At 38.8% G+C, this 23,678-nt stretch overlaps 1 protein-coding gene across 3 annotated transcripts in view; it reads left to right on the forward strand.

Annotated features, from left to right (window-relative positions):
* The first annotated feature begins 523 nt into the window (after window positions 1-523).
* The window catches only part of atp11b (ATPase phospholipid transporting 11B), a 63,277-nt gene continuing 40,122 nt past the window's right edge, over window positions 524-23,678 (forward strand). Inside the window, exons 1-9 of one of the 3 annotated variants that reach the window (XM_088004685.1) lie at window positions 524-884; window positions 13,093-13,209; window positions 13,755-13,844; window positions 17,038-17,118; window positions 17,412-17,519; window positions 17,966-18,094; window positions 19,646-19,749; window positions 20,223-20,270; window positions 21,621-21,685. In XM_088004685.1, coding sequence (XP_087860811.1) covers window positions 858-884; window positions 13,093-13,209; window positions 13,755-13,844; window positions 17,038-17,118; window positions 17,412-17,519; window positions 17,966-18,094; window positions 19,646-19,749; window positions 20,223-20,270; window positions 21,621-21,685 — 769 coding nt within the window. In that variant the 5' untranslated portion in view covers window positions 524-857. Of the gene's footprint in view, window positions 885-11,590; window positions 11,758-13,092; window positions 13,210-13,754; window positions 13,845-17,037; window positions 17,119-17,411; window positions 17,520-17,965; window positions 18,095-19,645; window positions 19,750-20,222; window positions 20,271-21,620; window positions 21,686-23,678 lie in introns of those variants that run through there. The other 2 variants (XM_088004686.1, XM_088004687.1) reach the window with 2 other exon arrangements.

Below are 23,678 nucleotides of genomic sequence, written 5' to 3' on the forward strand. Positions count from 1 at the left end.
CACATAATCTGAAGAAGAAAACAACCAATCAGAGCCTAGAGGAGGGTCTTAGTGCTGTCAATCAATCTCTTGTACTCATTGTGCTAATGATATTCCTGTAAGAACTTACATTACACGAAAATCTTTTATCCGTTGTCATCTGTGGCTATAGGAACAAGCCAGAGCATTCACAACAGGCTATGCTAGCTGCAAGGGAAGAAGATAGTGATTGACAGCGCTAAGACCCGCCTTCTGGCTCTGATTGGTTGTTCCTATTTCACACTGGCTCCAATATTTTCACAGATTGTCTCTTAACACAGTTTCAACAAGTATGTAAAAAAGTATTTTTATAAAAGCTACATACTGCAGCTTTAAAGGACTCTGAACACCACATTTTTCACAATTTAGTTTGAAAACAAACAAGTGAAGTTGGTGCCTCCTGTTCCTTCTTCCTGACCAATATGAGCTTTTTGTGTGTTGGTTTGTCATAAAGTAAATATTTTACAGACAGGGGGCGTTCACAGGCTGCAGAGAGAGCAGCCAGTGTATGCGCCTCACCGAGCTGTAAGTTGGTGTGTGTCAGTCGGTGTGTGTGTCCGTGTAAAGTGATCGTGGCAAAGCAGAGAGAGAGAGAGAGAGATGTAGCACTGGGACTCTCTGTCACTTTTACTTGTAATCATCTGTCCGGCGCAATGGGGACGTTTTGAAGCGCCTGCTTTATGAGGAGTCGCATTTTACGAATGAGCCACGCAATGCGACCGAGGAGAGCTGCCTCTCGGAGGATATATTGCGGCTTCTGGACTGCTTCGTCGGAGTAGCTTGGTGCTAGCGCGGGGCTAACGTCTTGTGCTGGCTTCTCCGGAGCGTATCCTGTCAAGATGCTGCGGTGGATACGGCAGCAGCTGGTAAAAAAATGCTTTCTCTGCCTCGTATTAGCGCCGCTTTCCAGCAATACCCCAAATTTAACGCACGCCTCAGCTCTCGGAGAGATGTACGAACTTTATTTGGCTGGATTTTAGCAGGCTAACCTAGCCCTTTTTTTTAGCTGTTGTCGAGGTGTTTAAAATATTGTCGTCTTCCGTCAGGTAGACGTTACGGTTGGCTAACGTCTACCTTCGGAGCTAGCTGGCAGTTGGTAGCTCAGCTGTTTGGAACTAAACAACGGGTCGCGTTCAGGTTTAAACTCGGTTTTAAGTGACAATTTGCTACAATTTTAATCCAGCTTGGACCGGTTTCTGTGGAATATGGACCAACTAGATGGCTAACAACGTAAAAGTAGGTAAAGTTACACCGAGTCCTCTCAAACTTTTAAAACAGCACTTAAAACTATTTTTTTTCTTTTTTTTCAAACTAGCTTGAGTTTAGCAGTTGGTTGCACATTAGCTCTCCCTCGGTAGAATATTTGAAAACGTTTAGTTTGTTTTAACTTTCAAGATAACTTTAAACGGCCATCGTTATTGTGTTAACTGTAAATACACACAGTGGCTAAAATTGATTGAGATCACATATGGATTAAAAACAAACGAAATAGTCTAAAAAAAAGCATTAAAAATAAAATCTCCCGGTATTTTACCTGTTTGAATGGAAGCCCATTTCCGCGATAAAACGATAGAAATGACAAATTTCTGTTTCTCAGTTTATGTGAAATATGTAAATAATTTGGCGCCAGACAGAAAATCAATCTCCAATTAATTTTGTAATTGGCTTTTAGTGACATGAAGTTACATTTCAGGAATTTAACTGAGTAATTTATTTTTAAGAAAAACAAAACAAGAATGCAGCAAGTCACTGACTGCAGCATTCACTCCTTCTGGGCCAAAATCGTTGACTTTGCAGCAATCTCTCATACTGAGCATGCATGTAGCAACAGTGGAGAGGAAAATCACCCCTTTCACAGGAAGAAACTTGTAGAAGTACTTTTTATGTTAATGGAAAAGATAATAGGAGAGGGAGAAACAGTGGATGACACCATTATATCGGTCGATGCTATGTCCTGGGAAGTAAATAGTTATCAGTGTGATTATTAATATTTTTTAAATCCAAATTCAGATCCTCAATAAGCAAAATGGAAGCAGGCTTTGATGTAATGGCTAAACGAGCAAAGTAAAAACCGATTAACCAATAATCACAAAATATGTTTCTGGACGATAAATTGTCCCAGAAGTTACAGTGATAACCGATAATGTTGTTTTGAGACCATTTTCTAGTAATATAATAATAATGCAAGAACACATTCTCAATATTAATAAACCTTAAATTCTAATCAAAATTAACACTAGAACTGAAAGACACTTTAAATATCCAAAATAAATAAACAAAACAACAAATAAAATGAATTGGGAAGTCTCTGTAAACTAAACTTGTCCTTCAAAAAGGGTCTACTTGAGACCAAATCACTAAACTGAAGACTTTTATCAGTTTTTGTAGAAAGAGAGAAATTATGCTAATGGATATTAATTTTGTTTTAATTTATCATGCGATTAATTGATTTATTGCGACAGACCTAATCATGTGACAGCTGGCCTATTATATATGAAATAATCTTCTACATATTTAACTTTGTATTGATAAATTTGTATAGATTAGCAAAACCAAAAAATTGAGGCAGTTTGAATTTGGTTGCATTTTTTTAATTGACAATATTGATTAAAAAAAAATTAAGCACCCCTGCTGAAATTTTACCGGTGACCCAATTGCAATTGCAACTACTCTCTCCTCTAAGTACTTTGAAATTGTTTGCTGTTTCCATTGTATTTGGTATGTTGGCAACATTTTTAAATGAGTTTTATGCCAAAGTTTAAATTCATAAAAGCTTTAAAAAGACTTAGAACAAATATTTACGACAGATCAGTGCATGGAGGTGCCATAAATTTATCCTGCTGTACAGAAAAAAACTTATTTTATTGTCTTTGGGCCTAAATAGGAATGATCTAGAGTCAGCACACAGCTTCAGTTATTACAGCTAGAAACATGTAGTGAAGTACTCAGACCTGAACCTTCAAAGACACATAAAGATGGTTACAAATTTAGCCTTTTAGCAGCTGAAAAACATTTCCAGGATCTAGAGAAACTCCTCCATGCATTTATCTTTAATTACATTTATTACTGCAACAGTGTCTTCCCAGGTCTGACTAAAAATAAACCTCCTGCTGCAGCTGATTCAGAACGCTGCTGCTGGAGTTCTGACTAAATCACCCAGTTCTACAGTCCTTCCAGAGAATAAACTTTAAAATACTTGTTAGTTTATAAAATCACTGAACGGCCTGGCACCACAATTCATTAAAGACCTGCTGCTGTTGTCATAGAAACCTTCCAGACCTCTCAGGTCTTCTGGTTCTGCTCTGTATCACCAGAACCAAACATGGAGAAGCAGCATTCAGCTTCTATGCACCACAAATCTGGAAAAATTTCCAGAAAACTACAAAACGCCTGAAACACTGAGTTCCTTTAAATTTAGACTAAAACCCACTGGGTCAGAGCTGCTCTTGGTTCCTAGCAACTGGACCAATTGATTTTGATGATGGCTTTTGACAAAATGTTATGTTGATTACTTGTTTCATAATTGGTTACTGTATTATGGTTTTACAGTGTAAAGCTCTTTGAACTGCTTTGTTGCTGAAATGTGGTATAAAAATTAGACTTGAAATAAAAATGCTAATGTCTTTAAAAGGTGTTAAATCTGCTAACTAATAATCTAAAGATTATACTTAAGAATATCACTACTTCAACATATTTGTACTCAAGTAAAATTAAAAAGTAGCCAAGAAATTACTCAAGTAAGAGTAAAAAAGTATTTGGTAAAACGTTTACTCAAGTACTGAGTAACTGATCAAATTAAAGATTACACAATCAGACAGAACAAAATATAAAGTTTAGTGGAAAGTTTGGTATTTTAAGAACCAAAATGACAATAATTCATATAAGTAACAAAAAATAACAATCTGGTAAAATAACATTTTTCCAAATCAGTTTCTTTAGTTAAAAAACTTTAACAGAAACAGAAAAGGTGTGTGTCTGTGTTTGGTGGTTCTTAGTTAAAACATGTTTGCTTTTCATTCAGTGGGTAGAAAATCCAGAAATTTTACTTAAGAGCAGAAATACTTCATTATAAAATTACTCAAGTAAAAGTAAAAAGTACAGTGTAGTAAAAATACTCCTAAAAGTACATTTCTTCTAAAGTTACTCAAGTAAATATGTACCAACTCTGCTAACCAGAATAACAAATAAAAGCTGTGATTAAATGGACGACGTGGCTGGTACTGTAATCGCCAACAGGCCCAGACTCGTTGATTGTACTTTAGTTTATGCTTGTGACTTATTAAAGTCATAAAAGAATAATCTTAAAGCAACCAGAGTACGCAGACCAAATTTAGAAATAGAAATGCATGTTACCATTTTAAAGTTGTTGCTCTAAGTCATTGTGGGATACTTGATTTACAGGATTTTACTTGAGAAATGTTGCAGTTCTGGCTTTAAGTAAGCAAGTTTTTCTTTGTTTTGCGGCCTGTATCAATGCTACCTTTATCCAGGCCTTCATTGACTTTCAGTATCCGGTTAATAAATGGAGAGACGGTTGCAGGGAGTGTGAATACGTGAGATAAGTTACTCATGCTTAAACCATGATGTCACAGTAAAGATTGAGTTCAGTTTATTTTTTTAACTCCCATGTGTTAATCACTGACCAACTCAGGGTTACTGGGTCTTTCATTACAGTTTAGCTTTGTTTCGTTGTGTCTAATTCAATTGGTGTTATTTAGTTTTTAGTGAGTTTTCTAGTTTTTATTAGATAAATATTGTTTAGATTTAGATTAGTTTTTATGAGTTGTAGTAGTTTTAATTTTTTGATGCTTTGGTTAAATTTTAGGTGCAGAAATGAGGGTTTCACCCCAGAAAACTTGACTTGACAGGAAATTTGAAAATGTCACTAGGTTATTATGTGTTATTGGAAGACATGATTAACCTAAACACCAACTATTAAATCTCTAACTTTAAAAAGGCAAACATTAAGCTAAAATAAGTAAGCAATGCTTAGCCTGGCTGGGGCGAAAGTAAAGCCTGGAGGCCCGCATTTACATTTAGTTGAGTATAATAAACTTGACTACTTCCTGCTGCTTTAGTTTTAACCACTGACTCTTTGACTCTGTAGAAACGTCAAACTTTAGTTTTTTTCCTGTTTTCAGAGGTTAATCCTCGGCTGTTATCTGACCAGAGAATTTGGGTCCTAATTTGAGATAAACCCGGCTAATTTAACCTCTCTGTTATAACTGACCTGCCCAGTTAATTAAGAGTTTAATTAAATTGCACTTTAGCACACCTGGCCTAATTAAAAGGCTTGTCAGAAGGCGGCAGTCCGCCTGCTGCTTTTTCTTTCTTCTTTAGTTTCTTTTTGACACAGAAAAGAGGAGAAGGATGTCAGAGTGGCGGCTCGACTGGCTTTTAATGTCAAACTTCCTACATACGCAGAGCTGACATCATGCGTTGACTTCTGCATTTACACCATAAAAACCTTCTGTAATCATAGCTTATGTAACGAGCATCTGTGAAAACTCACACGGACTCTTTTTGTTCTGCTACACAGCCGTAACATAAAGAGTAACATTAGTGACTTGCACACCTCCTGCGGGGCGTCGTTACTTGAAGTTTCCTGCAGGATCTCTTACAGACATTGTCATAAAAACTCTAATAATATACTGTCAGAAAGCAGTAAAACTGGAAAATAATCTTGTACCACTCCATCATTGATGCTACGTGTAGGCCTGTCACGATAACAAATTTTGCCGGACGATTAATTGTCTAAAAAAATTATTGCGATAAACGATAATATTGCTTCAAGACCTTTTGACACTGATTTAATGGAAATGACTAAAAATACATGCAATTTCCTGATAGATCCACCTTATTTTCAAAATAACACATAACACTGGAACTGATAAACTAAACGAAACAACCAAAAACAAAAATAAAATGGATTTTCAGTCTCCATTAACAAAAAAAAACGTACTTGAATAAAAACTAAACAATGAATAGTGCATTCAACCAAAAGAGTGCAGATTATGAAGTCTGTATTGCCCTTCAGTAATCTCTAGATTTAAATAGAAAAAACGGGCACATCCACTACCTAATGCAATAGTTCACACTACACCATTTTTTGCCCGTTTTCCCCTTATGACAATCTTAGATCGCTGGTCGATCTAACCGATCATCCTGCAGTGTGTGGTGTGTTACGGTAGATCGTCGTGGCCGTTCCCCCAACTGGGAGCGCAACGCTGAATGTGACAGGTAGCCAATCAGAAAGCACGGATTCTCCTCCTGCTTTCTGAGAGGAAATTACGGAGGGGAATCCCAAACAGCTGACACGGCCCAACCCGAAGTCCAGCGGCCATTGGAGATGATATGTGGAAACAACATTAATATTTATTCAACATTTCGTGCAAAGAATATAGAAATGACAGGGAGAGGAGTTGAAGCCAAATTGCTACCGCAGTTGATAAACCCGGTAGGTTTTCAGCTGATCTTCGTTAACGTGACATAAATAAGTTACAATGATTTTCATTCAGTCAGAACTTTACGCTGAATCTATCCACATGCATCACAGGTAGATTCTAGTAAAGCATTGATTAATGCCTGGTTTTAAAATTAGTTAACTGGACTTGAAGCCGTTATTTTGTGCCCATGTGGCTGGACACCACACGGCACAACGAACCCGATAGAACCGTTATACCGAGGATTTCTGTCGGTTAATGTGTCTCTCAGGTTTTGAAAATAGGTGACAGTCGGCAGACAACTTGTGTGCGCTGGACATTAGACTAAGGAAATGAGGAAGGGAGGGTCAGTGGAGAGACCGGAGCTGAGCCTGTTTTCATTCAGTGTCATCAAGAGAAAGGAAAAAAAGGCAGGAAGAGATGATAAAGACGATGAGGTCGATAGGTTTAATTTATCGTGCGATTAATTGATTTATCGTTTATCGCGACAGGCCTAGCTACATGTTCAGAAACGCTAGAGAAAGAAAATATGAGCATATTACTAAGGGTGGCTGCAACCCAATTCATTCCAGAACAAGTTTTATAACTGTGCTGTATCAATAAAGGATGGCATAAAGTAGCTGCTTTCAGAGAGTGCAGCTTTGTCCTGCCATGTTGTTGCATTTCTGTGCATCATTGCAATTATTGTGGCTGTTATCAATCATGAGGTTTAAAGCAGCTGTTCTTTTTTATGATTTCTGCTTCAGTCAGAAAACGTTTTGGTCTTTAACACGACTCTGAGCTCAGCTCTGGCTGTTTTTCATGATGTTCGTCATGGCAGTGACTCCACCAATGCACTCTGGGAATTGTAGGCTTTAGGCAGGGAGTAATTATCTGTCTGCCTTTAAATTGATGTGGGCATCTGAGTCTGGAAGAGAAGGAATGAAAGGTCTAATGTCAGCCGCTTTGTGTTTACTTTTAATTCAGTTGTGCAAAATTACAATTTATTAGTACAAGTTGTTTTCAGCTTTTCCTTTTGTAAAGTGTAAGATTAATAAAAAAGGTTTAGTGAAATCTGTTTAAAATGCTTCCTACATTCACCTCTTTCTGTACTCTAGAAAATATTTCAAGATGATCTTCCTTAGCATTACTTTGCATCTCTATGATTTGCAGGACTATTACATTTTTTTGTTATCTGAGTGCCTTCATTTTTCCTTTGCTGCAAAGTTGCAAACTGGCAATAAATGTTGCAGTAAGGTAAATTTTCTTCATGACTCCTTTGGTAGATGTGTATTTACAAAATGGCTTCACAGAGCCACAACACTTTTGAATAAGAACCTTTCAGCAGCTTTTTAAATGAAGCTACACTCAAAATAACAAAAAAACCAAAGGAAGCCCAATCTAGAAATAGATCTACTTGAGTTATGAGGACGGACACAAAGCGTTTTTTACATATAATGTGTAAAAAGTGCATTACAATAATCTAGATGAGGCAAAAAAAAAAATGTTTAAAGTTCCCATTTAGACATCAGCCTTCTGAGTTTGGAGGTATTTCTGAAATGATGAACGTTTGGTAGAAGCTGTGGTCAGAAACATTTGAAGTTTGACTCGATGGCCACATTCAGAAGTTAAATTTGTTGCCTAATCAGAGGAAACAAGCTCTGTTGATGTTGAAGTCATTGCCTAAAAATATGCAAACATCTTTTTAATAAGGTTTTGGCTTTGCAATGACAGAAACCACTTTTTAAGATCCTTGAAACAATATATTTTTGTCAGTCCAGCCACAGTTATTATAACCTTTGACCTCAGCCTTCCAGGTTTATGTGCAACCTCCATACCTACTTTAGCTTGGTGCATTTCTGTGACAATAACTGAGTTTCTACTACAACTTTGTTGATGTTCTGCTAATGTCAAAAAACAAAATTTCACAATATTCATTAGATAAAAAAACTAATCTAAAATCACACATGGATAAGTTTTCTTCATTGAAAACATGCCTGCCGTCATTCTCCAACTACTTCCTGTTGCCTTCTTTGTCATTTCCACCAGTAGCAACATCCTGTTATGTGACTCGCGTGATGCTTAAAAGGTATTTCCATTGCAGTTTTGCAAAATACACAAATTTTGATAAAGCTGACAAACCCCCTAAACCTAGAGAAAAAACTTTTTCGAAAGATATGAGTTTTTGTCGAAACTGGCAGATTTCCATTAATTTTTAGTGTCCACAGCGCCTCATGTAGTTACTGCTGTATTTTTCTGTTTTCTAGTAATGGGCTGATGAAGTTTTCTAACGCTTTAAAGGTTCCCATCTAATTGTTCTTAAAAAGCACAAAGACTGTATGCTTCAGTCTGAGAATAGTCATGGCAGGTGGCCAGCTGAAATTATACCAGGCTGTCAAGAATGAAAGCAAAACAGTGGCGCAACTTCAGTCCGATGTCAACAAGTAAAGTTCTGAAGAGACTCTGGTGTTGGCTTTAGTTCAGTGCAGAGCCCCATAGCAAGAGGAAAAATAACTCAAAACCACTTTTATTCTTTTTTTCTCGCTCTCTTTGCCAGCGATGCTATAGACTCGTTGCCATAGCAACTGACAAGAATGCCACTAATGTATCAGGTTTCTAATCTAACACAGCGGCGGTTAATTAGCTAGTGTAAGGTCCTGGTGATAATCTGCCAGAGTTGGTGTGTAGGTCGCAGTTTTTAAAAATGTTTTAACTGAACCGAAACGCTGAATTCTGCAGAACATCTAAGTTAATGTTTCCAGAGTCACGCTAGTATGACTGACCTACTTCCCTCTCTATCGCTATCTTTTTTTTTTTTTTTGGTAAATTAAAACTTTTCCTGACCTTGTTGCCTGTTTGTCGTAGTATTTGACAATTGGTAGCAAAGCACTGCGTCCCTTTTGCTTTTGTATATCAGGCGCACATTAAAGATTTAGCGCGTTATGTTGACAACTTGGCAGCTAAAACCAATGGTAGTCACCGTTAGCGAGGACGTTGTTAGCTTGATGTCATGTGTCTATGTGGTCAGACAAATAGTCAAAGTTTTTTGTGTTAAAAGACAAAAGTGATTTGGCAATCTGCTCTTAGTCAACCTGCCTAATTGCCATGCTGATATTAATGGAAAATGTTTTCCAAACTCTAAGTCCTTTAATGCAACAGTAAGTGAACGGCGTGTTACTCCAGACATACTATAATACGGTTCATGTAGGATATGTGGAAATGTATAATAGTTTGTTGATGTAGCTGAGTCACCAAGCAGTTGCTCTGCTGTATGTTGGGTTTCTGGCCTGGACTTCCTTCAGTATCCTCTATTTATAGTTTATACTTTCAAACTACAGCTTTGCTTACTTTGCTCAGTAACTATTTAATGAAGTACTTTCAGCAGAAAGTTTAAATCATTCACAGGATTATAATTGCTTTTCTTTACCATCTGTGGCCTTCCTTGAAATGAAAGACTCTGCCCATCAACTCAAGTTTGTTTGACGCATTTCAGCAACAAGGCAATTCATCATTTACATAAGTTATGAAACAAGTAAAAACTTTACATTTGATCAAATATAATCAAAATCATCAAGAAAATATGTACCAGATATATTGATCAACGTTCCAGGAATCAAAGGCAACTCGGTAACTCCTAATACTGACATGAAGGAGTCTTTGTAAATGTTTATAACTGTTGTCATGAAGTGTCATTCAGTAAATTATGATGTTTTAAAGCAAAGTTGAAAGTCCATTGTCAACTTAGCGTTGTTCAATAAATAATGATACTTTTAAATAGGGCTGTTGTAAACTAATATTTTAGTAATTAAGTAATTTATTGATTATTCTTATGATTAATCGAGTAATTGGATAAAAACAATTGGTAAAATAAAACATTGGTAAGTCTAGCATAACGGCAGTGTTGCTATCGGATACCAACATCAGTCCTGTTTTTCATATTTGAACTTCCCTAACTTTGATGTAGTTTAGAAAATTAACCTGTAACAATAACAGCTCACTTTCTAAGGTAAGCTGAACAAAAGTTATACAAAAATCTGAAATTATATTCAACTTAAAGAGGCAGGCTCACAAATACACTTATATGTGTGTGTCTGTACTCCAGCTTTTAGTTTGTTCATCTTCAGTCAGTTTAATAGATGAACTCTCACCTTTCCCAGCCATTTGTAGCTTTTGTGTTCATGTTAGTGACAGAATTTGAAACCTTCGTTAGTCAGTCTACCATGTTCAATCTGTCTGCTCACCTGTATAAATACACCTTTACCGCTCTTCCCGCCGTTCGCTCTGAACCAGCAGCTCCGGGAGGAGAAAGGCTGCCGTACTCCAGGCATCGCTCCCGTCATCTTAAGGATGCTTGTTGGTCCCACATTAAATGATAAAATCCAAGTCATCAGTCAATAAAATCCCCACGGCCGAACCTGAAAACTGGACGTTATGCACTTAGTTTTTATCAACAACTCAGCCAGAAGTGAGAGTGCTGCGCAACACAAATAATCACCCGGCCGGAACACTGTCACTAAATAATAAAACGTAATTTAACAAACATTTTCCGTTTAATAATCGAGGAACTCGAATCAATCGAGGAATCGTTTCAGCCCTGCTTTTAAAGCATAAGTTGCATTAAAAGATGCATTAAAAGTGATAGCTTTTCATTATTTGATAATGACACTTTTAAGACAAATTGTCATTATTTTCCAAATGACACTTCAATCAATCAAATTTTATTTATATAGCACATTTCAGCAGCAAGGCATTTCAAAGTGCTTTACATCATAACAAACACAAAAACACAGTCATGAAATATAGAATCAGTCATCAAAACATTACATTAAGTCAATGCCATCACTAAATTCATGATAACACTTATAAACATTGTGACGGAGACTCCTCCATGTTTGTGATGGGTGTTGTCAATTTTATGCTCAAATAAAGTTTTTCCGCTAATGCTAAGCAGGACGTCAGTGTTTCAGCAACTTTGCAGTTTTCTGGAAGTTTGTTCCAGATTAGAGGAGCAGAGAAGCTGATTGCTGCTTCTCTGTATTTGGTTCTGGTTCTGGGGAGGAGACCTGGGCGGTCTGGAGGGTTGCTGTGGCAACGACGGCGGCTCTTTCATGCGTTTTGGTGCCAAGCCGTTCAGTTTATTTCACAACTTCCCTTTGAAATCCAACAGCATCAATTGCAGGTTCTTCAAAAACAGAAACTCTGGTGTCCAAAGTAAATCATGAGTCCCAAGCGCCTCAGCCTTCGAGTTCAGCTTCATCTTAAATTGAGCCTTTCCTGTGAATCACCCGCAGCAGTCCCCAGCACAGAGGCGAATCAGGTACAGCAGTCTCAGTGTAGGTCATTCATAACCAGGATGTTACTCTGCGTAGCTTTTTTTATTTTTTTATGCTAGTCTTATCGATTAGGAAGCTGTTTCTTTTCTGCTCTTTGCCACCCTGTGAGACTTTAGAGTTCTGACCAGATGAGAAATTTCTGCAAATCACTGATCCAAAGTAAAAACTGGGAGATGCAGTTCGCTGTCAATAATTATATTACCTGTGTTGGTTTGGTGAGACCAGATGAATCAACTAATTTACTAATCGGTTAATTAACTAGAAAATACAGACTGAAGAATTGCTGAAAGGACAACACAGTCAGAGCAGTAATTAGACCAAAGCTGTAGAAAGAATATTTACATTTTGCGTAAATGTTTATCTGAAACTCAGCTGGCATAGTTTTGGCTTCACCTGGTTCAAATTCAGTAAAAAATCTCATATCAAGAACCAATTTAGAGATGCACCGATCCAATATTAATATCTGTATTGATTCAATATTGAAAAAAAATTCTAGTCCGGGAATTGGAGACAATATACCTGATCTGTAAGTGCAGATCTATTTGATTCTACGCTTTGTGCTCTGAGCGACGTCACACCTTATTGTTTATTTAAATTATGTCTAGAACTCCTAACTTTACTTCCTGAGCCATTTGAAAGGAAACATTTGCTGATGTTTATTTTCACGTTTGACCAAACCTGTTGTTTTTGTCAGTTTCCATTTCTTTATTATTTATTCTTACTTTACCAATTTTGCTGCTAATTGAGCTGACTGAACAAATTAAAGCTGTTTTCACATGTTTGACCAAACTGGAGAAGCTGTCGGTGTGATAACTCTGTCCTGGTGCAGAGTTATCATGTCTGTGTTTGTTTAATAAAAACATTCAGCTGTTGTTTTTTTATTGAATTGGTATCGGCCGATACTAAACTTCAGATATCGTGGATCGGTTCCTCCCTAATCCAACAATTCATCGGTTAATCCAAAAAATTAGCATCAGATTAGCCATGTGCTGTAATTATGCTAAGGCAAGCAGAAAGTGCTGAGATGTTAGAAGTATCTTTTAACTGGAGATTCATCTTTTGCTACAAATGATTTGGCGTTTACTAAATAAATGTGTTTTAGGCAGTAAAATGTTTATTATTGATAATAAAGTAAATCAGTTTATACTCTGTTTTTGCAGCCATTGTTTCTGTGGAATGGTTCTGATTAAAATGTAATCGTTGTGTATTTCGTGCCTCTTTCTGTTAGCTGCTGTGTTTGTTTTAACATCTACGTGTTCATGCTGCAGGAACAACCAGAGTAAGTTGTTTTCTCCTCCCTTCTGTCTCCGTTTCCTCAGGGCTTTGACCCTCCTCATCAAAGTGACACCAGGACTGTTTATGTAGCAAACCGTTTCCCTGAGCATGGCCATTACATACCGCAGCGCTTCGCAGACAACAGAATCATCTCATCCAAGGTATCAGAACCATAAATGTTATGGCTGGAGGACCAACCGTTCTTAGCCAATTAGCTTTCCTGATTCAGGCTGTTAAACTAAGCTAGTCTCTGCCACGGTCCCTTTAAGCTTAGCTTTGTTACTGTTGTTTCTTCCAGGCCATAAACAGCATAAACTGATAGAAAATATATTTCATTTCCTTCAGTATAAGTTGGTTTAAGTTGATTTCATTTTATTTTGCCTCGGCAGTGACAGCAGCTGCGGTAAAGGGACGAAGGGTCCAGGGAAATCTCCATTAGCCTGTAGTTTGATGTAAAACGAAAGTTTCCAGCTTTACTTGGTGGCAGAGCAAAGCGCAAACAGTGAATTAGTCCAGACTGTCCAGTCTGTCTGCTTGCTGACAGCAGACTGTGATTTTTCATGTCTGATTTATTGACCTGTTTTGATTTTAACAGGAAAAGATTTTGAAAACATTAAGTTCAGTGCTGGAAGAGTAATTTAAAGCGTATTTCGGATTATTTTAATGTAATCCAGATAAATAAACCTTTTCATTCTTTCTCTCTCAGTACACAATCTGGAATTTTGTCCCCAAGAATCTGTTTGAGCAGTTTCGCAGGATAGCCAACTTCTACTTCCTCATCATCTTCCTTGTGCAGGTAAATTCACACACATCGGTTCAGGGAGTGCCTGTTTTCCTCCGTCAGCTGGTGATGAGTCATGTGTGACCTCAGCTGCTCTGCTGCTCATATTAGTGTGTGTGTGTGTGTGTGTGTCAGTGGACGTGTCATTAACTCTTAAGGACCTGGAGGTAGAGAGGTCTGCCTCGTGTTTTCATTTATAAACATAAAAAACAAACGCTGCCCACGTTTGGTAATATTTGTGTCGCTGCGTCCGGCCCAAAGCGCCGGGCTTTCACAGCGAATCAGTCAGCCTGCACAGACGATGGCTTTGGCTCTCAGACGTTTCTGCCGTGGCCCTGATGCTCCAAAGAAATCAACTTGGCTTCCTCTCAGGATTTGTCTTTTCACCCACTCGAGCTGTCAGTGAAACTGAAAACATCTGGTCCTGAAATCTGAAGGAAAAACGGCGAGAAGTGAAGGGGACATTTTCTCAAATGGACAGTTTGAGCTTTTTGGGTCAAATTTATCTCCAAGGGATTCCTAGATACATAAATTTTTACTCTGACAAGCAAAACGATTTAGTTACTGTGTGTTTTATCCTTTAACAGTTTAGCCTGTTGCTTAAATGTTAAATTACTGCCAGCTTTAGGGATTCCTCTTCTTGATCTAACAAATTAAATGTCTTTGTTTCCTTAACATCCTTATGTTGAATAAAATAGTTAGAAATGTTCTGCATCACCTGCTCAGGATAAAATAAACCCCATTTTTGGATAAAAAATATTACCACTATATTTTGTGGTACTATTATAACAAAGTGATAAGTACTCCTTATAACGTAAATTGTTTTAAATACACAAAATAAACAAAACAAATAAAATACATCATGGAGTCTCTGTAAACAAAATTATCCTTCCAAAAAAAAAAAAGGACTATTTGAGACTTTTATCGTCCAGTTTTGGGTAGAAAAAGAAAGGAGGAAAATGATAAATCATGGAAATAAAAATGATTCAGTCTGTTCTAATTTATCCTGCGATTAATTGGTCTATTGCGACGGGTCTAGTCATAAATGTCTCACCAGATGTTGATAGAAATGGGCGATATGATAATCGTACATTATAAAGGAATAGAAAATGTTGACAAAGCATAACACCAATATATTAAGTTATGTGTAACAAAATGGAAAGAGAAAGGAAGAATCCTGAAACCTAGTAATTATAAAACATTTCAGCCTCTTGAAGTCAGTAATCTGGATTTTTGATGGTCTGTAAAAAGGCACCAAAGCAATAACGTCTCATAATGGGGAAAACCAACGAGATCTTTGCTCCTGTTGCAAATCATGCTGATGGTATCGATTATGAAAGAATTTCTAAACCACTGAAGGTTCCAGTCAGCGCCGTTTGCATCATAATCCAGACGTTTAAGAGAACCTCATTACCCCATAAACCGGCCAGAACCAGGCGGCGCTGCAAGATTTTACACAGTAATTTCAAAACGTCCAAGATTTTCAAACGCCTGGAGACCAAAGATATGAGGATAAATGACCTGTGGCAGGTTCAGTGCAAACCACACAGACCTGTCACGATAACAGGATGATAAAGGTCACTGCAGTAAACAATAATATTGTTAAGGAATAATTTCAAGTAATATAATGGCTGAGTAACGACGCAAGAACACGATTTTAGAGATAAACTCTAAATTCTGATGAATTTAACACGGGAACTGGAAGACTCTTTAAATAAACAAAATGAATAAACCAAACAGAAACAGCAAATAAATGAATTATGAAGTCTGTAAGCAACATTATCCTTCAGAAAGGGGCAAACCGAGGCCAAAACACCAGACTGAAGACTTTTATCATCCAGTTTGGTAGAAAAGAGAAAAACAATAAATTATGCAGACGGAAATTATTCCACTTGTTTTAATTGATTAATTGATTCATTGCTTTTTGCCTGATCACACAAACTGATTTCATTCACCAACGTTCAGAGGTCAGATGGGAAATCTCACTAAATCTCGAGACCAAACGTGAGCACAGAGTAAACAAACATGGCCGACGGTGAGGAAAAAACCCCGACACGAAGACGTCGCTGACGTCCACCGACCTTTCTGATGCGCCATGGCAGCAGTTTTACTTTATAAATGCCTCCATGTTTCAGCCAAACGGCAGAACAGTCAGGATTTAGAAGAGTGGATTAAAATCCCGCCTGAATGCATGCGACTGGTTTCTCCATACGGGAGCCATTTTGAAGACTTTTGCACCAAGCAGTAAATACATTTCACTGTTTTCATACTTTCCTCCTTTACCATTTAAGTTTATTACTCATAACTGAACTTATGGACATCTGTGGTCTGATTGCTTTGAATGGGTTGTTACTAAACATCTGGTGATAATTTCATATCAAATCCACCATTAGGAACATGTTTACTTAGAAAATAAAACAGATATGATGCATTCAATACCTATTTCACCCCTTGCAGATCTTTTTGATGTAAATGTGGAGATATGTGCAGTAATTAAAAAACATTACATTGTTGTATAATTAAAAACCAAACATAAAAAACACATTTGTTTACACCAATGCATGCAGATAATGCAATAATCCAGGAAGTGTTAGAAAAATGTATCAGATACTGATGTGATGCAGTTCCTCAAAGCCTTGCAGGAAATTAAATACGAGGTGGCGGTCGAGCCGCTCTGAAGAGCCAGATATGTGTCAAACTCATGACCTGTATATACGTTTGTTTTTGTTCGGTCGCCTTCAGTCATTTCCTGTTTCATAAACCACCTGCATGCGCCCAGGACTAAACTAAAATCCTAGCCAAGGTTTTACATTTACAGCTGGACTGTCGCATTATTAGAAATTCACTTGAATTTAAACTCTAACTTCTCTTTATTTAAAATCTAATGATACTTTAGATGTTAAGATCTGATAAAGATAAAATGTCCCAGCTGTCGTCGTTGGGACATTTGCCTCGGCCGTGACGTCTTCAGTGACTTTAAGAAAGCAGAGTGTAAACACATGCATGTGTGGCGCTTCCTCAGCTGTGCCAGTTAACACTTGAGGGAAGTTTGTAGAGATTTCCTGTTTGATGCTGCAGCCGCTGCTTCTCTCGCGTTTCTGGCTGGTTTCTCTGTGAAAGGCGACGCCCAGCTCCGCTCCGATGACGGCGGCTCGCTGCTCCACGTCGTTCACGTCTCCACTCCCATCATCTCTCTGTTTCTTTGCAGTTAATGATAGACACTCCAACTTCCCCAGTTACCAGCGGGCTGCCTCTCCTCTTCGTGATCACAGTTACGGCTATTAAACAGGTGAGAACAGAAGTAAACATTCGCTTCCTCTTGCTTGTGCCGAAAATGTGGAACTAAAACCAAAGTGCTTTATTTCACTATGCTATTTGGTCTAGTTTGTTGTTCAAATATCTTAGTCCACTTAAAATAAGGAACAAATGCATAACGCATTTTGCTGTGCAGTAAATTGTCCCAGAAGTTATCATGATAAGTGATGATGATGATGGAAGAACACATGCTGAAAGTTCAATAAACTTTAATTTCTAACACTGGAACTGTTTTATATGCTGCAGTGACTTTTCTTTTCTCTGCAGGGCTATGAGGACTGGCTGAGGCACAAAGCGGACAACGAGGTGAACGGAGCTCCAGTGTTTGTGGTTCGCAGTGGGAGTCTGGTCCAGACGAGATCCAAAAATATCAGGGTGAGAAAAACACCATAACAAACATTTATTTAAGTTCTGGTTCTGGTTCTGCTCTGCATCCCCAGAACCAGAACCAAACAGGGAGAAGCAGCATTCAGTTTTTATGCTCCACTAATCTGGATCAAACGTCCAGAAAACTGAAAAACGGCCGAAGCGCCGACTCCCGTTAAAGGGGCAGTGTTAAGTAAACTTGACTTTTTTGAGCTTTGCTTCATGTTATGATGTTATTCCCTCATCATAAGCAGAACTGCCTTTATATTATCTGTTAAAAAACTTCTAATATTAATAAAACCTAAAAGATTTGAGCAACAAGATTGAATCTTTGTAAACTATCGGTATATTTATTGTGACTTTATGATGCCGCCAACCATTTCAACAGCACAGTGCAATAAAAAACTTATCCCAAAACACCAACCTTTGTTGTTGCTTTAACTCTGTATGTTCAGGTTGGGGACATTGTCCGTGTCGCTAAGGATGAGACGTTCCCAGCTGACCTGGTGCTGCTGTCGTCGGATCGCGCGGACGGCACCTGTCACATCACCACAGCCAGCCTTGATGGAGAAACCAACCTGAAGGTCCGTCTGCAGACTGTAATCAAATCAACGTCTTTGCATGCACGCCTCTGCGCCAACCAGGGCCATTCAAATGAACGGGTCCGTCTTCTGGAAGACGGGTGGGGACGCAAACGTGTGCTTCCACTTTTTCAAAATAAAACGTACAACCATCAGCATAAAAGGACTCCAAAATCTAGAATATGAACAGGGTGAATGTAATTCCTAGGCTCAGTCACTGCAAAAACACAAAATCTTACCAAGTATTTCTGTGCAGGTTCTAGTGCAAATATTTTTATACTCTTAAAATAAGACAAAATTAATTTACAAGTAACTTTTCTGCAAGATATAGGAGCTTGTTTTCAGTAAATAATCATTTAATATTGATGAAAAGTTCCAGTTTCACTGGCAGATTATTTCACTACTAAGATATTTTTCCATGTTATAAGTGAAATAATCTGCCAGTGGAAATCAGTATTAGGGAATTATTTACTTAAACTCCTAATCTTGCTGAAGAATTGCCTGTAAGTTAGTTTAGTCTTATTTCAAGTCCATCAAGATGTTTGCATCATAAATGTTTGGTAACATTCTGTGTTTTTTGCAGTGTGCCGGTCCGTTCTTCACCCTGTCCAGCTGTTCTTTGAGCCTCTCTTACCTTTTATCTCGATCATTGCTGACCTGCGACTCCTTCATAAACTCGATTAGATGCAGAGTGAACTTTGACCTCCTCATGTGATCAAAGATAGTAGATGAATTATCTACAGGAAGCCTCCGTTGGTTGTTTGTGTGTTTTGTTTTGACAAAAAGAGCAGCGGCTGATTTTCAGACTTTTTCAGAGGAAAATAAAATCTGTTCCATATGTAAATATCGGCTGATCACTGATTTAAAGGAACCGATCAGGACCGATCGATCTGTTCAGATCCACTTATACTGTTCATTATTATTTATATACTGCGTCTGCTGTAATGCGTTTCAGTATTTATATACACACATTTGCTGTTTTTGGAATATAATTCACAGAAGCAGAGGTTTGTCTTACTGAAAGCCACGATTACACATCTCACTGGACGACAAATTGTTCCAGAAATTACTGCTGTGAACGATAATATTTGATGTTTTGAGGTTATTTTCAACTAACATATTGGTAATTACATAATAATGTAAGTTCACTCTCTCTAGTAAACTTTAATTTTGTACAAAACTGGAAGACAGTGTACAAAATAAAACACAAAAACATTAAATAAAAACCACACACACAACCGAAACCATAAATAAAATGGATTCTGATCCCTATAAAGAAATTTGGCCTTCAAAAAATATTAATTATAACAGTGACAATTATCGACTTCCATTTAATCTGTCGTGCAATTAATTAATTGATTAACTGTAGATGCTCACCTAACAACATACCAACATTTATTTCCTGTTTTGTTCTTGTCTAAAAGACAAAAATGGTTTTTGCTTCGCAAGAACAAAAACTGTTTTCATTTTATCTGTTAGTTGTCAATTTGCTTGTATATTTATTTAAAAGCTTCTCTAATTTCCCATCAATATTAAACTTTGATTTTCTTGTAGACCCATTTTTCTGTGCCAGAGACGTCGGTGTGTCAGTCGGTGTCCCAGCTGGAGGCCTTGCAGGCCGTGGTGGAGTGTCAGCAGCCAGAGGCCGACCTCTACAGGTAACTACGCTTTTATTCACACCTCATTCTAAACGTAATGCACTGTATTTATCTATACGTCGTTCTACAGGTAACTACGCTTTTATTTATACATTTTATATGTAATCTATGCTTCTATGCACACATCATTCTACTAGTGGTGCACCGATTGCAGTTTTAATCGCTGATTTCCGATCTTTAAAAGGCCTGACCTGCTGATCCCGATTTTGGCCGATACCAATTTTTGAAAAAATAAAATAAAAAAATCAAACTGAGATTGATTACATGAACGTATTTATTCACTATAGACGTTTAGGGTTAGATTGTCTTTATTAGTTCAAGGTCAGGCGGTTTAGTTAAATGTTTATTCAGATGTTGATGTGAAACGATTTCAAAATGCCTTTCATGTTGCTTTATAAACAGTTATTCTTCCTCAGCTTGAAGTTGTATTTTTTGTTTCCACTCGGTGGTAAGATGTGTTTTCTGCCTTCCAGGTTTGTTGGACGTGTAACCGTGACGCAGCATGGCGAAGAGATCGTCCGGTAAGTTTTATCCAGTTACTCCTCCCTCTAAAGCTGAACAAATCAATCAGCCAGAGGTTGTAATTGGATCCTATTTCCTTAATTGGTTCTAATCAGAGATCAGCAGGTGGAAAGTCTTTATTTTTTATTCTAATAGATGCAAATAAATAACAAAAACAAAGCGCTCCTGTCATTTTCTGTTCTATAAACATCTGAACTAATTACTGAGCTAATTGAGTTAATTGAAAACAAGATGGAGGTTAGAGGAATAAATTAGGACAAAATAGTAAAACCTTTGTTTTCTTCTGGATTCTGAAGAGCCTGCTTCATATTTTACTCATTTCTACTAAAGTCCAAAAACTAAACCGTAATTTTCAGTTTGGACGTCAAAGTTAGCTACAGATCAGCCTGATTGGTCTTCTGTATTTCTGTTAATTGCCAATTTATTGAACCAACAGGAATTTATAAAATAAATCAAAATAAGGCTGGAATTAGGTTGATTACTACTACAGCTTGTAACATTATGATGCAGTAGAAAGAAGTTAAAAAGATTTAGCATGTCGGTCACACACTTCTCTCATATTTGGCCCCAAATAGTTCATAAAAACAATATCTAAAATTAAGTGATTGCTTGGATGCATTTTTATGCTTTAGGAAGAGGAGATGCTGAAAACCTCAAAGTAAAAATAAATGTTTTAATTAGAAATGTAAGAAAAAGAACATTTTTAACACCGCCACAGCATGTTTTAGTTTGGTCATAAAATGTTTGGACGTTTAGCAAAAATATGGCCAGATTTCTACTCCTTCTGGTGAAGACAACAAATTATTGTCTGTTGTTTTGTAGTTTTTTTAGTGAGATCTAAATTCAAAATCTGTTAAATCATTCTTGATTACATCAGCCTGTCCAGCGACTGCAGGTGGGAATTCGAATATTTTGCTACAACCTGGTGCCACGCATTTATTTCTCCTTTTAAAAACATAAATAAACAGTCATGCAGTCACTGATAGATGCTGTTAAGCAGCTGTCAAAAGTGTCGCTTTTTAAAAGACTGATAAGAAATTCAATTAGCATCTGTTTGATTTTGCTTAGCGTATTTGTAACTTGTCTTTACTCAAGTCACTCCAACAAAAAGACACTGAGAATAACATCTTCTAAACTTAAATCTGAAGCAGATTCAACACATGAAATTTGCTACAGGAACTAGTTGTTTAACTGAACGTATCAAACCAGACCAATGAAAAACACGCCAACGTTTGTGCCTGCTGAGCCAGATCTGCTCAACATTAAAGATAAATGGGAATACTTGTTTACAATATCCTCTTTCTAAACCAGTTCTGTGTTTCCTTTGTTTTGTTTTCTTTCGTTTTTAGACCGCTGGGTCCAGAGAACCTGCTGCTCCGAGGGGCCAGGTTGAAAAATACCAAAGAAATATTTGGTGAGTCTGAAAAAGAGAGCAAAACAAAATACATTGTCCCAGAAAAGACAAAGATAAATAAATAACTTTATACATGATCAACATCAATACACAATATGACTGAAAGAAAATTCAGTATATCAAATATTCACTGATGGCAGCTCAACCTCTCACAGCTAGCTAAGCTATTCTGGTGGCTTCAGCTAACTCACTTTGGTTGCCTAGCAACAGCATGCTGGGTAAGAAGCAGCCTCAGGTTCCCCACAACTCCGGGTACCTAGCAACAGCCTGCTGAGTAACTAGCGCAGCAGCAGCTTCAGGTTTCTCCACTGCGCCTCTGAAATGTTTTAAATAAAAAAACAACCCAGTGGAGAGAAAACTGGATGAAACAGGAAAGGTCAAGCTACAAGTTTGGCAATATTTCAAACAAAAAAACAAATCAGTACTTATTGATAATGACTGATATGAAACGGTTGTTTCGTGAGCGAATCATCTGGTGTTTTTGACCGTTTGGTTGGTGTAATTACCTGGACCTGCTGTGCTGTTGCAGGGTGGTGCCGTTTAAGACAGGGATGGAATCCAAGATGGCGCTCAACTACAGAGTGCAAGTCCAGAAAACGCTCGGCTGTTGAGAAGTAGGTGTCCTTCCTTCCTTCCTTCCTTCCTTCCTTCACTCCTTCACTCCTTTCTTCCTTCACTCCCTTTCTTCCTTCACTCCCTTCCTCCCTCTCTCCCTCGCTCTCTTCCCTTTCTTCCTTCCCTCCCTTCCCTTCCTTCCCTCCCTCCCTCCTCCCTCTCCCCTCCCTCCCTCTCTCCCTCCCTCTCTTCCCTTTCTTCCTTCACTCCCTCCCTCTCTTCCCTTTCTTCCTTCACTCCCTTCCTCCCTCCCTTTCTTCCTTCACTCCCTTCCTCCCTCCCTTTCCCCCCTCTCCTCCTCCTCCTTTCTTCTTCCCTCCCTTCCTCCCTCCCTTTCTTCTTCACTCTCCTCCCTCTCTCTCTCCCTCCCTCTCTTTCTTCCTTCACTCCCTCCCTCTCTTCCCTTTCTTCCCTTCACTCCCTTCCTCCCTGCCTTTCTTCCTTCACTCCCTTCCTCCCTCCCTTTCTTCCTTCACTCCCTTCTTTCCCTCCCTCCCCTCCCTCCCTCCCTCTCTCCCTCGCTCTCTTCCCTTTCTTCCTTCCCTCCCTCCTTCCTCCCTCCCTCCCTCCCTCTCTTCCCTTTCTTCCTTCACTCCCTTCCTCCCTCCCTTTCTTCCTTCCCTCCCTTCCTCCCTCTCTCCGTCCCTCCCTCTCTTCCCTTTCTTCCTTCCCTCCCTCCCTTCCTCCCTCCCCTTTCTTCCTTCCCTCCCTTCCTTCCTCCCTCCCTCCCTCCCTCCCTCCCTCCCTTTCTTCCTTCCCTCCCTTTCTTCCTCCCTCCCTCCCTCTCTCTCTCCCTCCCTCCCTTCCCTTTCTTCCTTCCCTCCCTTCCTTCCTCCCTCCCTCTCTGTCTCCCTCCCTCCCTCTCTCCCTCCCTCCCTCCCTCCCTCCCTCCCTTTCTTCCTTCCCTCCCTTCCTCCCTCCCTTTCTTCCTTCACTCCCTTCCTCCCTCCCTTCCTCCCTCCCTTTCTTCCTTCCCTCCCTTTCTTCCTCCCTCCCCTCCCTCTCTCTCTCCCTTTCTTCCTTCCCTCCCTTCCTCCCTCCCTTCCTCCCTCCCTTTCTTCCTTCCTCCCTCCCTCCCTCCCTCTCTGTCTCCCTCCCTCCCTCTCTTCCCTTTCTTCCTTCCTTCCCTCCCTCCCTCCCTCCCTCTCTCCCTCCCTCTCTCCCTCCCTCCCTCTCTTCCCTTTCTTCCTTCCCTCCCTTCCTCCTCCCTTTCTTCCTTCACTCCCTTCCTCCCTCCCTTTCTTCCTTCCTCCCTTTCTTCCTTCCTCCCCCTCCCTCCCTCCCTCTCTCTCCTCCCTCTCTTTCCCTTTCTTCCCTCCCTCCCTCTCTTCCCTTTCTTCCTTCACTTCCCTTCCCCTCCCTTTCTTCCTTCACTCCC

Source organism: Poecilia mexicana, unplaced genomic scaffold, assembly GCF_051168715.1.
Source record: "Poecilia mexicana isolate PSO_F unplaced genomic scaffold, ASM5116871v1 scaffold_4, whole genome shotgun sequence".
NCBI lineage: Eukaryota > Metazoa > Chordata > Actinopteri > Cyprinodontiformes > Poeciliidae > Poecilia > Poecilia mexicana.